Source organism: Eubalaena glacialis, chromosome 19 (genome assembly GCF_028564815.1).
Source record: "Eubalaena glacialis isolate mEubGla1 chromosome 19, mEubGla1.1.hap2.+ XY, whole genome shotgun sequence".
Lineage (NCBI taxonomy): Eukaryota > Metazoa > Chordata > Mammalia > Artiodactyla > Balaenidae > Eubalaena > Eubalaena glacialis.
In genome coordinates, this window is record NC_083734.1 from 4,881,333 (window position 1) to 4,896,352 (window position 15,020).

Here is a 15,020-nt window from a genome sequence, read left to right on the forward strand (position 1 = left end):
TGAAGGCAGTTGTGTAGCTGCTGTTCTGAGCACTACATACTATCCCTGAACAAACGTAATTCCAGGGTAATTGTTCATCTTCAACCCATTTCTAGAGTCACTACGCCTCCTTCCATCTGCTGAGTATCTCCACGTGGATGGGTTCTAGTACGTCTCTGAGAACGTTACTCTCACCCTTATCTCTCTGTTCCCTACTGCCGATAGAACCATCGCCTACTTGAGATTCCAGGACCACCTTGAACTCTTCCTTCATCACCTAATAATCATCAACTCCAGTCAACGCTGAAGCACTGGTCAAATCTGTCCACTTCTTTCCCTGCCGCTAAGAGATACAGACCCTTGTCAACTCACACTTGGACTACGGTACAGGCGTGGGATTCAAGCCACTCGCCCTGACTTCAGTTAACTCTCTTTCCTCTCCAACCCAAGTCCCATAGAGCCAACGGTTTCCTTCTGAAGCCCGGAATACACATCACCTGCCCAAACCTGTACCTATGACTCGCTGTCTCGTGCCCTGCACTGCACGCGCCACCATTCCAGCTCGTGCATCTTTGCTGACGCTGCTTCCTTGCTGGCACGGTCCTGCCTCCGCCCGCTGCCTGTAAAATGTCAAAGTCTCCTTCAACTACTCTATCACTTCACACTCTTTTTGTGTGGCACTTCTTTCTTTCTTTTTTAAGATTTTTTTTTATATGGACCATTTTTAAAGTCTTTATTGAATTTGCTACAATATTGCCTCTGTTTTATGTGTTGGCTCTTTGGCTGAGAGGTATGTGGGATCTTAACTCCCCAACCAGGGATGGAACCCGCACCCCCTGCATTGGAAGGCGGAGTCCCAACCACTGGACCGCCAGGGAAGTCCCTTGTGGCACTTCTTAATGCAAATATTTCCATTTGTTTCTGCATCATGTTTTTCAGTTCCTCAGGGGTAGGGACTCTCCTTTCCTCACCTCTGTTACAATAGCTAGCAGAGTGCCTTCCATATAAGAATGAGATGATGTCTGATGACTGGGTCACCCACATCGCTCACCTGGACTGTGGGAAGGAGATCTATCACCACCCCTCAGTAAACACGGCAATTATCTTAGACTGGAGATAAGTCCCATCTTCCTGGAATCATATTCTCAACCCTCAGGTAAGTATGAAATGCTTATTTTCCACATACATGAATATGTGTTGTCTGTATATGGGTACAGGAAGGAACAGTAGTGTTGAAATCAGGCCACTGATTGAAATTTCTTTTGAATTCAGTCCTCTGATAGTAAAGGTCTGTTATCTATTTATTTGATGCTGTGTGTTTTTCCTTTTCTGCCTTGACATTGTTCTTTGGGATAATACAATTTCAATATTAAAAGATTATGTCGAGAAAACAACAAGTTTTATTGTTCTGGGCCTTAATTTCAAAATGAGTTTTGAGTTCCATTGGTCCAATGAGAAATGCATGTTCCTGTGAGGAAAAGAACCACTTTGGAAACTATCTCTCAAGATTATGTGGGTTAAAACCGAGATTTTACGGGGAAAAAAAAAAAACCAGCTAGGAAACTGTACTTTTAAATGATGAAAACACTTCATTTAGTCAAAACACGTCATATCTCTATTAATCAGCGCCCAGAAATTTAAAGACATTTTGGCCCCATGTAAACAAATGTAGGTTTGAAGATACACATGGCTTATAACAGATGCATTAAAAATCTGGAAACATATGACCATATCCACTATTCACCATCAACACTGGGTCATGATTGTAGGGCTTTTAAAATGAAGTGCACAGGACTTCCCTGGTGGTGCAGTGGCTAAGAATCCGCCTGCCAATGCAGGGCACACGGGTTCGAGCCCTGGTCCGGGAAGATCCCACATGCCACGGAGCAACTAAGCTCATGCGCCACAACTACTGAGCCTGCGCTCTAGAGCCCGCGAGCCACAACTACTGAGCCCGCGTGCCACAGCTACTGAAGCCCGCGCGCCTAGTGCCCGTGCACCGCAACAAGAGACGCCACCGCAATGAGAAGCCCGCGCACCACAAAGAAGAGTAACCCCCGCTCACTACAACTAGAGAAAGCAGCAACGAAGACCCAACGCAGCCAAAAATAAATAAATAAATAAATATATTTATTTAAAAAAAAAAAAAATGAAGTGCACAGATAAGAAGCTGAAAGGTCCTGAAAAGTTTTTAATGGCTATTAAATTCTTTGAAGCTTTAGAAGAACAGTCAGGCATGACCACTGGGTACCTGATACAGTCCCTATTTACCCTTCTGCCGCCCTCCCCCCATGCTGCTTCCATATCAAGCTCTTACAGTGGATCTTCCAAGTGGATCATAGCAGGTTGCACAGACCACTTACTAGCAGATCTTCTGGTGATTATGTTCATAGCTTCAGGAAGCTAAGCTGTCTGTTAATTCCCCCCATACCTGCAACAAAAAGACGGGTCCAGCAACAAACCATGTGGAATATGCAGCCCACTTACTGAACTGGGGAATTCTGTAGTCAGGCGGACTTGTGCTATAGGAAGCTGATAATACAGAACTGAAAGGCAGAAAAGCAGCCAATTTTGAGGAATGCATATTGGAAAAACCTCCCTACAGAGGTGATAATTCAAGCACTAAGAAAGGATGAGCTCTCTGAGAATGAGTGTCTAGGGTCAGGATCAAACACGCACAGTCAGGGATGGGAGAAGACAACAAAGAAATTCAAAAAGAACTACAGACCCTTTAAATAAAATGTATCATTATGGAAAATCCCAGTCATATGCAATAGCAGAAGAACACAATAAGCCCCCATCACTGATCCCCCAGCTTCAACAACTACTAAACCTCGGCCAATCTTGTTTCATCTATACACACTCCCACTTCTCACCCTCCTGCCCTCCTTTTGAACCAGAAGAGACCTTTGAGATCATCTAGTTGAACTGCCTCATTTTATAGGCCCAAAGGGAGTCCACCTCCAACATGGGCCACCAGCACCACATTCGTCACCCATCAGTTATCATCCTAAACTACGGGGGGGGGCCGGGGGGGGAGGGGGGCAAAACAGTTCCCAACCTCCAGTTTAATAACTGCATCGGGAGAAATTTCATTCATTCACACGTAATTATTCAGCACCAACAATGCACCCCCGGTACTGTGTCGGGCACTGGGGACACAGAGGTGAACCAGAGAGATACCGTCCCTGCCTGCACAAGGTTCAATCTTCTAGTTCGGAGAAACACGTAATAAACCGGTTATAAATAAACAACTACAGACTGTGCTAACCATCATGAAAGAAACAGGGTGATGCAAGAAGAGAGGGGCGGGGGGCTCTCCTTAGGGTGGTCAGGCCTCTCTGAACAGGTAACATTTGAGCTGAGACCGAGACAAGGGACAGGAAAGTGTATCCCACTTTCAACATATAGCTATGACAGGTTCTTGGCGTGGAGGGATTATATCAGGAACCACACTAATGGAGAAAGACAAAAGTCTGGGGGTCAGGGGGTGGTTATGGCCCGCTGCCTGAGGTGGTCATCATCTTTATCATCGCCATCATGACCCTTTATCCTGGAACAAGGCTTCCGGGTTGGGGGGTGGGGGAGAAAAGCACTTGCCCGGTCCTTACAAGTGGGACGTACGAGTAACTTACAAATAGCTAGGACCTAAGACTCTAATAAGCCAAGAGGCTCGTGGAGCCCCCAGGTTCTACTCCATCCTCTCTCCCGCAGCCTCCAGTCTCTGAAAACTGAAAGAAGCACCAGACATCGCGCCCACCGCCCCGGGGGGAGGAGGAGATGGAGACGGTGCGGACCACCGGGGCCCAAGTGCAAGACTAGACCCTAGCTCCGCGGCCTCTTCACGTCAGGCTACTCCAAAAGTCACTTCCCGCACTGGTGCCCCGCCGACCTCGCCAAGGGCTCCCAAGGTTGCAGGCAGGCGGAACCACGGCGTCACACGTGGCAAAGAGAAGAAAATTCCCCCAAAGTGGTGCCCGAGAACGGGAGCAGTACCTGTCAGGACGCGCGAAGAGAGAGTATGCGGGGATGCGGCCATCACGCACGAGTCCGGCAGCCCCCCGGGGTCCCCGCGTCCTCTCTCCTCACCGGCTGCTGGGCGCCGCCATCTTCTTTCCCCGCCCCCCATGAGAGGAGCGGGAGCTTCCGGTTCGTCACTTCCGGCGGGCGGGCCGCGGAAGTGGAGGCCTATGGCCTGAGGGGCGTTGACCGGCCCCCAGGCCGGAGCGCGCTGGGCCTAGTGCCCGGGACCTGAGGTACCTTCGCGGAGCGCGAGGAGCGCGGGGCGGCGGAGGCTTCCGAGGAAAGGCCGCGCGCGACGGCGGACCCGCGCCTCCCGCCCCGAGGCCGGCATCCCGGGCTGGACCCGAAGGGCCTGGCGCTTGGGCAGGGCCGGCCGCGGGCTGCTCGCGGGCCGCTTGCAGTTACCTCCGGGATCCTTTTGGGCCACCGAGGCGCCGGGAGGAAATGGTTCTGGGGACGGTGCCCCCAGCTTCCAGCCCCATCAGTTACAGCTTTACCATATTCGCTGTCAGATGCGGGGAGCGATGCACGCGGGCTCCTGGCCCCTGAGCCACGCCGAGGAGTCGTCAGGAGCATCTCGGGACGAGGAAGGTGCGTGCAGAGTTTAAGGTTCATGGGCTCTGGAGTGACCTCTGTATTCCTGGCTCCACCTCCTGGCCTCCTGACCTGTTGAGCAAACGACCTAAGTCCCCTGAACCTCGGTTATGTCGCTGTGCGACGGGGATCATAATAGCATATGCCCCATAAGATGGTTGAGAGAATTAAATGATGCCTCTGCAGTGGGTACCCAGCCAGACTCCTGTCACGGCCAAGAACTGATAAGTTATCATTCGTGTCTGATTAGGAGGGCAGGTTTCAGCGCTCCTCCTTTCTTCCGGTTTTGGTGTTGGAGTTCCGCAACTAACTGCACTGAAGGAAAAAGATTCGGCTTTTGAAAGAGAGGAAATAGGTAACTGGGTTCTAGGAGGGTAATTTCTCTGTCTTCAGTGATAAGGTGATAGGTGGTCATGTGGGTCATCTCGGCTAGCATTGCCGGGCACGGGGGTACCGAGAAGAATGAGACCCCCTGACTGTGTGGGAGCTGACACGGTACCAGCGGGGCGAGAGGGGTTGTCAGTTAGCAAGGTCAGTGTTTTGGGGGTGATGTAGAAAGTGCTGCAGAAACCCAGGTGAGGTAGCAGTTCTGTGTGGTTGGTCAGGGAAGGCTTCGGAGATTTAAACTTGGTACTCGGTTGGAGGAACAGTGGATTTTTCCTGCATACAAGGAAGGGAAAGGATAGTCCCTGAAGAGGTAAACAGCATTAAATGCTATGTTAAAACGTTTCAAAACGCCTTGTAATTTTCCATGTGCTTTTTAGAAATGTTTGGTGTTGACATCCACAGGAAAAGGTAACCTCTTTTGAATAACAAGTTAAGGCTCAAGGAGTTTTATCTGCCCAAAGTCACCTAGCTGCTGAGTTCCAGACCAAGACCAGAACCCCTGATACCTGTTACCACGTGATTTGCATCGTGCCTTAACGGCCTTATTCACCCAAGCGTCTTGAAGAGTCACAGCCTCTGTGATTTGTAAAACACAGAGAATTTCAACCTTGGCTGCCTGTCAGCATCACCTGAAGGGCTTTAAAAATTACAGATGCCTGAGCCACCTCCAGACCTATTAAATTAGAAAGGGTGGGGAATGGATGGAACGGACCTATAATTTTCTTTTTAAAGCATCACAGGTGATTTTGGTACACAGAACTGAGAGTTACTAGATTCCAACATTTTTTTCTTTTTTTGACAACACAGCTATGTCTAAAAGGTTGATTCACCTGAGTGTTAATGTTTCATGCACTCCGAAAATATGAATTCCTGAGTTCTCTAGGCTTGTGATAGACAAGAAGTTTAATAGACACGTTCCTCCTTGGCCAACAGATTTTTCTCTTCATTTTCGGTTCTTTCCAAAAATGGGGGCAAAGTCAAGTCCATGAATGAATGCATAAGTTTTTATTTATTGAGAGAAACCAGTCAGTGTCATATGGGAAAAAAGGCCTAAACAATGAATACCTTCTGATGAGATTGGTCAGGAAGTGCATTCATTTGTAATTAAGTTAGCCTATGTCAATAATCCCAAAGCATAGGCTCCGGAAAAGTAATCCCTGGAGATACTTCTGGGAGGAAGAGAATTCCACTGCCCTGTGTGGTGATTTGGCTGCCTGTAGCTGCAAGGGAGGCTGACAAAGCAGAGAGCAGGATTGCAGTGATGAGCTTAGGCCAATCACAATCCATCCCCCAGACATCGTGCTGTCTGGAATCAAACCACAGTGATGTTAAACTAAGAAACAAGTAGAGAAGGGATTTTGGTTAAGCAGCTAAAAGGGTGTGCCACGGTTTTGTTGAACCTGTTGTTTCCCAAACATTTTGGAAACAAACCCTTTTGTGAAATACCCTGAAAACTTGGGAAGTGCCAGCCTCTCTCACACACACACACACACACACACACACAGCCAAACATACGAACAAACAATTTGGGGCTTGGACTATGTTTGTGTTGACAGTTTTCACTTATTGTAAGGTGAATCAGACTTCCTGATTTGGAACGATCTTGCTTGATTAGCCTTACTTTTCCTGGACAGGTTTCCTTAGAAAATGCCATTTACAAGCTCTGCCCTTCAGTCACTATAGATGAATAGGGCATGTAGAGATGGGCCTCAACAGCCATATAACTGCACCTTTTCATTTTATAGATTTGGAAACTGAGGTCCAGAGAGGTTAAGTAATTTACTCTGAGTGATAGAACTTTGTCTCCAGACACCCAGGCCAGCATTTTTCCATCTCATTTTATTGTCTTTCTTGTCCCTCACTCTACCTGTGGCATCTTCACTAATGAAATTATGTAGGACTTCACAACTATATATATTTATTTGACATTGGATTTTTTAATTTTTACATTTCAAGTAAAATAAATATGTTTCATAGATTTTTGTAGAATGTTTTTAATTACCTGCTTATTTTGTTTAATATTGCTTATGACAAGAGACATAAAGAACTAAAAGCATTATTTTTAGCTAAAAGCATAGTTTTAATTAGCCCACAGTTACTGAAAGTTGAGTTGTATTCAATTTTATGTTAATGTGGTCATTAACTACAGTTATCACTTGCATATGTATTTTTAAACGTGATTCTGAATAATCAATTTAAAGCTTTGTACTTTGTCTCTTAAAACTAATGTTATCACGATTTACCTAGATAATGGCTTAGCACTCAGTTAAAAACCAAGCTGCCCTCAACTCCCACTTTGTCCTGTAGTGGATTTGCTTCAGAATTTGAAAGCAGAATCTCAAAGTTTCTCCTTGGAGAGTCTGTACTGAATCCAATCTGCATTTTATTCCGTCTGATGTGACTTCTGAGTGGATGCTAACTCTCTCAAAGCCTTGATGAAGTTACTGCAATAGATACAGACGTAGCTTCCTCTAGGCAAAATCCCAACCTAGTATGCAGGACGTAATCAGTTAGCACAGAATTATCCATCTAAAAGCAAAATAGATTTCAAAGCCCAAGGATAGGCAAAGGATCTGAATAGAGTTTTTCCAAAGAAGATATACAAATGGCCATAAGTACATGAAAAGGTGGTCAACAGCATTAGCAGTCAGAGAAATAAGACTTAAAATCAAATTGGAACCCTGATGTGCTACTGGTGGGAATGTAAAATGGTGCAGCTGCCTTTGAAAACAGTCTGGCAGTTTTTCAAATAGTTAAATAAAGGGCTGTCATAGGACCCAGCAGTTCCACTCCTAGACGGAGAAATGAAGACATACTTACTCAACAATAGAAAGACAGGGTTCTTCCCCTGTTCCCATGATGTTGCGGGTAGGTGGTGACAAGACAGGCCTGGTTTGCTTCTTGCTTGAGGGAGGCCTCCCTCCTGCTGGGAAAGGCCGATGCTCAGGCCCCTTCCAGTGAGCTGGGCTCCCACCGGATGTAGCTCTGCTCACCAGCGTCAGGGCTCCCACATAAGTGTGTGTGTCCAGAGCCTCAGTGTGATAATAAACTGGCTTTTACCCACACTTGTCCTCCTCTGGAGGCTTAGCAAAGGTGACCACTGCTACAGTAGGCAACTCAGGTGTGGGGAAGCATGGAGTATTTCAGGACCCTGCCTTTGGCCGTGGCTTCATGGTGGTGATGCTGGGTCAAGTCAGGTCAGGAGACTGATGCTAATTAGGCAATCGAAAGGGTTCAAAAGAACTCTGAGTGTCACAGAGGTAGCAACTTCAGAAAGCAGCTACCACCTCTGTAACTGGCTGATGGGAATGAGGTCAGGATTACCACAGTGTGGAAACCGAGAGGAACAGGCACTGCTCTACTGATGCGCTGATCTCTGCGGGGGACCTGACCAAGCTGGATCTTAAGGTGTTAGGAAAGCTGTACGTGGCCTCAGCCGCTGCTGCTGGGGTGAAGGAGCACTGGAGTGAGGTGCCCAGGGGCCGCAGGCAGACGGGAAGCAGGTGGGGGAGGGACCCCTGCCCTCTCCGTCCTGCAGCATCGCTGTCCCATCTTGGCAGAGCCGAGCGGTGAGGGAGCCTGCAGGAGTGTGGTTTGCAGACTCCCAGCTCCAGCACCACCAGGCACCGGATACAGGCTAAGTTTGGAGCCAGGACAGATAACTGCTCTGAGTTCTCAGGTGAATAGACGTTCCACTGTACGTGTACAGATTAGGGTTTACAAATCAGCCTCCTATGAGCTTGAATAACCTAAATCAGTTCCTCAGATCTCTTAATAGTTCCTCCAAGGTGACCAGTAAGGATCCTGGTCCGAGGTCACTCCAGTCAGACATTACCCCTCAGCTGTAACCTTTTCCAGCTCTACACCCCAGAGCTGATTCCATCCAGGAGCTTGGGGACATCATAAGTGGAAAGTGAAGTTCAGGAATGCAGGAAAATGAAACAGCCACAGGGAAATGCACTCGAGCAAATACTGTTCACTGCCGCGGCCTTCCACCTTCGTTAATCAACAGGCCGCGATTTTAAGGGAAGCAGTACCTGCAGCCCAGGAGGTGAGTCACGATGGCTTCCAGTCAAACAGAGGGATCTCAGCCACACTTGCCCAGAGTTCCTGACAGCCGGGGAGGCCATATGACCCAGTTCCGGCTAGAGAGAGAGAAGGAGAAACCTGCAGACAAGGTTGCTAGGAAAAACCTCGTTCACTACCGAAGGTGTGCAAAGGGCGGTGCTCTGGGCCTTTCCCTTCCTTTCATTCTCAGGAAGCAGGGCTGAAAGTGGAATCCCTGGCACTGAGGCAGCCGTCTCGCAATTGTGAAGTGATGAAAAAACATGCCGGGGAAGGCGGAGTAGGACAAAGAGAGCCCAGGTTCTAGATGAACTTGTTGGGCCACTGCTCCAAGCCTGGAACATCTATCTGCAGACTTACTGCTATAAGCGTACTGTTCTGCTTAAGCTCCTTTCCGGGTTTCCGGTTCGTTGCATCCCTGATGGGACATTCAGGAGTGGGGCCGGGGAGCCGAGTGACCTGCACCAGAGCTTGCCGAGGAAGACGGCATGGAGAAGCAACCCAGATCACGTCAGACCGCTGAAACGCATGCCGTGTCTAACAAAAATAACACAGACTCGACATGGTGGCTGTTTCCAATAGGATATAAGTCCACAGCGGTTTAAATAAAACAAATAAAAGATGCAGTTTTGTGCAGACGAGCTTCTTGTCTTGTTTCTTGGCTGTTTACTGTGCACCCAGTTCCTTTGCTGATGTCAAAATTGTCCTGCTTCCCCACATCAGGAAAGCATCCCTTTTCTGGTTTCCTCCTCCTTGGAATCTTGAAGCCTCGTGGAGAATATAGTGGAATGCTCCAAGTGTAGCAGGAAACAAATCCTGTTGGCCACTACTGGTTGAGAAAATCATAACCCATAAAGAGCATCCCTAAACACCTAAACACACATTTTTCTATTAGCTACCAGGAACTCTTAAAAATGGTTCTTATATATTCTGGTAAATGACCTGTCAGTGTTATAAAACTAGAGAATTCCAAGGTACAAGGAGATTTGCTAAATGCAAATTAAAAAGAAGAATCCCAGCAAGGTTATTCTCAGAACAAAAATAATTAGCAAGCTACTAGGAAAGCATAAACATCAGATCTTTTCTAAAATTAGTTATCAGTTCTCATCTATGGATCTTCTTTCTCCCTGCATTTGTACCTTTAAGACAATTGATAGCAGGAAATGAAGATGTTGATTTCTTTTTTGAAATAAGTATCAATGCATATTTGCAAAAATATGCCATTTCTTTAGCATTTACGGTGCATTAAGTGCTTTATCATGACATCATTTACTTTTCTCCAGAACCCAGATGTGTGTCATTCCCATTTTCAGATGACGAGCTTGAGACCTTAAAAGACTTTAAAAGATTAAATAATTTTTCCAAGTTCACATAGCTAGAAAGTAAGTACCACAACTAGAATTTAAACCTGCCTGATTTACAAGGGATGTGTTCTTAATCCTAATACTGGGCCGTCTCCCATATTTTATGTATTATAGAGTCCTCTTTATCTGGCATTTTTTCATACTAGTCTAGAGTTTCACATTTCATCAAACAAGTGAAGTTATTGTAGTCCGGCCTCAAAAAATTACTTGATTTTGCGTTTTCTGAGTTGGGTTCAATTTCCTTTGACCTCAGTTTCTGGGTATATAGAACAGGAATACTAATACCAGGTCCACCACTTTAATTACATTGCACTTTCAATACTTAATGAGAGTTCATGTCTGGACACCTTCAAATAATACTCATTCCGGAGACCTACCGAATCAAAAATCTTTGGGGGTGGGCCTGGGAACCCAGAGTTAAGCAAAATGACTTGATTATTTTTAAAAAATCACATAAGCTTTGTGTAAAATGTCAAGAGTACAGAAAAAGAAAGAAAGCATTCCCAGGAGAAAGGGTCCCCAAGGAAGATGGTGATGGTGATGGTGGTTATGACAGCCATGATGATGATAACAGCACAGACACCCCCTCTATTTCTTAGATTCTTCCTGTGTCCCAGAATTTACGTACCTTGTCTCATCTAATCACATTTCACCTTTGCAACAACCTTACAGCTAACAGATGATTATCCACATTTATAGATAAAGTAATCGAAGCTCATAGTCTGAGAAATCTGTATTAGGTTCCTAGGGCTGCAATAACAAAGTACCACAAACTGGGTGGCTTAAGACAACAGGTGTGTAGCGTCCCCCAGTTACAGAGCCTGAAAGTCTGAAATCAAGGTATCAGCAGGGCCGTGGTCCCTCGGAAGCCTCTATGGAGCATCCTTCCTGCCTTTTTCCAGCTTCTGAGAGACCCAGGCATTCAGTTCCCAGGCTGTGTCAGCCAAACTCCAATCTCTGCCTCAGTCTTCACATGGCAGTCTTCCTCTATGTCTGTCTTCACAAGGCATTCTCTGCTCTGTGTGTGTCTCTGTCCAAATTTCTCTGTTTTAAGGACATGAGTCTAATTGGATGAGAGCCCACCCTGAGGACTTCATCTTAATTTGATTACATCTGCAGAGATCCTATTTCCAAAGAAGGTGACATTCCCAGATCCTGGGGTGCAGGACTTCAACATGTCTTTCTAGGGGACACAATTCAACCCATAACACTATCCAAGGATACAATGGCTAGTAAACTGCAGGAGTGGATTTGAACTTGGGTGATGCTAGAATCTGGCCCCGTGGCCATCAGCCACCACATATCCTGTCTCGGGAAGGCACTCGGGGACATTGTGCTGCAGTGCCTCAAACGGGGTGTAATAAGTGGGGAGAAAAATCTTGCAACTCTTCAGTAACTATTTACAAGAGAACAAAACTCTGGGCGAGAGTCTGACATTTCCTCTGCAACAGTTAGATGCCAAATGACTCCACACTGTTCTGAGGGGGAAAAAGTTATGAGCTAAGAACCTTATACCCAGCAATTTCTCTTTCAGTGGGACAGGCGGGCGTTCTCAGAAATGCAAGGGCTCAGAAAATATTCCACGTGTTGAAAAACTATTTGAAGATACATTCCAGTGGTTCAGAGGGTTTGAGATTATACAGACCAGAAAAAAAATCTCAAAAATAATTTAGAAACCAACATAGGGATTGCCAGCTTTTAACTGTGTAAAGGCATTTATAACAAATCAAACTACCATCTAGTGTTCATACAATGGCTTCATAAAAGATTGATCATTTAATGCCAAAAATATTAAAAGAATATAATCTGATAGCTACTTAAATGGAATAGTTTAGCTTTATGGAAAAAATATTTGTATTTAATATATTTTACCCCAGAGGAGCGAAGAACTTTTTCTGTAGATAAGATCTCACCCATGAATGGGTGTTTGAGAATCAGGAGCTCACAGGAACCTAAAGAAGGACGAGTGAAAATGTGTTCTGGCTAGCATTCAGGATTTATGCCACTGGGGGGAAAATATGATTTGAAACTGACCATAATCATTTCCATCTTCTCAGGAAAGTTTCAGTGGGAAAATCAGTCTTTGCAGTTGCTACTCCCTTCCACATACAGAGGGTAGAGGGAAGGAGATAACTTATTCCCTCAGCTGACATCTGGGTTTCCACTTAGTCTTTCCAAGTTCTCATGAAAATATCCATGAAAGGACCACTAGTTTAAAATAATGGTTTGCATTCGCACATTTAATTACTTCTCCCTCCCCAATTCTCTATAAAAAGAACATGTCTGCATTTCAAACTGAGGGTTTGCCCATTTGGCTATAATTTCTGAGAATTTCTGCAAATTAGAGTACAGGTGAGGCCAGAGTGAGAAAAGAACCCATCAGTCTACGATTCATGACATGTAAAGGGTGAGACTCATGTATGGAGAAAAAGGAGGGGCCGCCTAGCAAAATTCAACCAGTACCTCCCTCCCCAAACTCAGAGCCAGAGGGGCTGGGAGCCAGGACAAACAGAATCTGGAAGCCAGTGTATCAGGTACAGACACAGAGGCTGCTTGAAGCATTCAATCACACTTATACTTGGAATGAGTTCCTGGACTAAGTAAAGAAGGGCAGCCGTGAAGCTGGCTTAAAACTGAGGAAGTGGGTGTGAGTTGGGAAATGCTGCCCTGGAGCCTTTGCCCTAGAGCCCTCGCTAAGGGTAAGCTAGAATGACAATCAGGTACTGAGACTTTGAGGCACCATGGTGAAGTTCTTCCCTGTATCTGTTCACTTCCTCACCTGCTAGGCACACGGACCTTCTATATGGTATGAAGTAATACTATGGTAAATCAAATCACAATTTCCCTATCACAGTAACTACAGAGATATCAATCCGAAGACACACTGAATAAGAAATTTGCAACCTTTCCTAAGGGACTATACGATGGTAACAAGTCCTCAAATCTAAATGACTTGACACCAACAAAAGGGTTTACTTCTTGCTCACTTAAAGCCTGATGCAAGCTGGGTGACTCGTCAAGGCTGCCATCCTCCGAGCAGTAACACAAAGATCCAGGCTGCTTCTGTGTTGTGGCTCCACCGTTCTCAATATGTCCTGTATGGTCACCACCTTATCAAAGAAAGAGACTCGCGTGTATGCATCAAAAATGGCAAATGTCTCTTATACTCCCAGCCCATTGCTCAGAACTAATCAAATGTCCCCAACATAACTGCAATGCAAGGGCATCTGAGAAATGTAGGTAAGCAATGAAACATATGGGTATTACTCTGCCACAGGGACATAAAAGAAGACTTGGATAAAATGAAAGGCATACCATGCTTCTGTATCAGGAGAGATAATATTGTAATGATGTTAATTCTCTCCAGTATAATATAGGGCTGTAACATAATCCTGACACAGTACTTAATAAAATAACCCCAGAGTTCTTCAGGAAGAATAAATGAGCAAGAATAGCCAAGAAAAGTTAGAAAGTAAAGTAGAATAAGGCAGGGCTCTCCACCAAGGTGTTAAATGTATTGTGAAGCTCCAGTTGTTAAAATAATTTGGTGGTACTTGCCCAAGAATAGATAACAAGATCATTGGAACAAAATGACAAGTCTAAGAACAGACCAAAGGGTATATACACATTTAGCATATTTAGATAAGAGCAGCATGCTAAATAAGTATGGAAAAGAATATTTAGCTGAAGCATTTAGCATAGGGGCCACCGAATCAACACTTGGGAGGAATGTTAAGTCTGTACCTCACACTGAACTCCAAAATCTATTTCAGACGGATTGAAAAGTTTAAATGAGTTAATAGAGGGAAATAAAGGCTTGGGAAGGACCGTCTCAGCATGACTTAGGTCAAAGGATCCATAAAGATGCATGCGTTTTTCTTTTAACCTAAAAATTTTAAACTTTTCTCTGTCCCAACAACAGATAAAGTTAAAAGGCAATGAAAAATGGGGAAATCAACTGCATCACATATGACAGACAAGGGAGTACCACTATTAACATGTGAACAGCTCTAGAGATAAATGATAAATGCACAAAATTATATGAATGAAAAGACATGGGTTTTTTTTGATAACATAAAAATTTCAATATCATTAGGGTCAAAGTACAAATTCAGAAAAACTGGTATAGTCTTCTACCTACTGAATTGGCAAAGATTAAAAAAAGTGATAATTGGTGCTGTTAGGGTGCAGGGTGACGGGGAGTATACATTTATATCCAGTCGGCCCTCCATATCCACGGGTTCCACATCCGTGGATCCAACCAACTTCGAATTGAAAATATATTTTTTTAAATTCCAGAAAGTTCCTAAAAGCAAAACTTGAATTTGCTACACACCAGCAACTATTTACATAGCATTTACCTTGTATTAGAAGTAATCTAGAGATGATTTAAAGTATATGGTAAGATGTGCATAGGTCATATGCAAATACTACACCATTTTATATAAGGGACTTGAGCATCCATGGATTTTGGAAACTGGAGGTTCTGGAATCAGGCCGCTGTGGATACTGACAACTGCACTCTATCTGGAGGGCAGTTTGTTAAAAGTCTCCAAAAATTTCTATCTGGGCATTCTACTTCTAGGAATTTATTCTAAGGAAATAATG

The 15,020-nt window shown here is 45.0% G+C and overlaps 1 protein-coding gene across 1 annotated transcript in view; it reads right to left on the minus strand.

Moving 5' to 3' along the window:
• LOC133079483 (protoheme IX farnesyltransferase, mitochondrial) overlaps positions 1–4,591 on the minus strand; it is a 119,817-nt gene extending 115,226 nt beyond the window's left edge. Inside the window, 2 exon segments of the mRNA XM_061174961.1 lie at positions 3,976–4,107; positions 4,110–4,591. Of these exon segments, the coding sequence (XP_061030944.1) occupies positions 3,976–4,107; positions 4,110–4,578 (601 nt within the window). The 5' untranslated portion in view covers positions 4,579–4,591.
• Between the last annotated feature and the right edge of the window lie 10,429 nt (positions 4,592–15,020).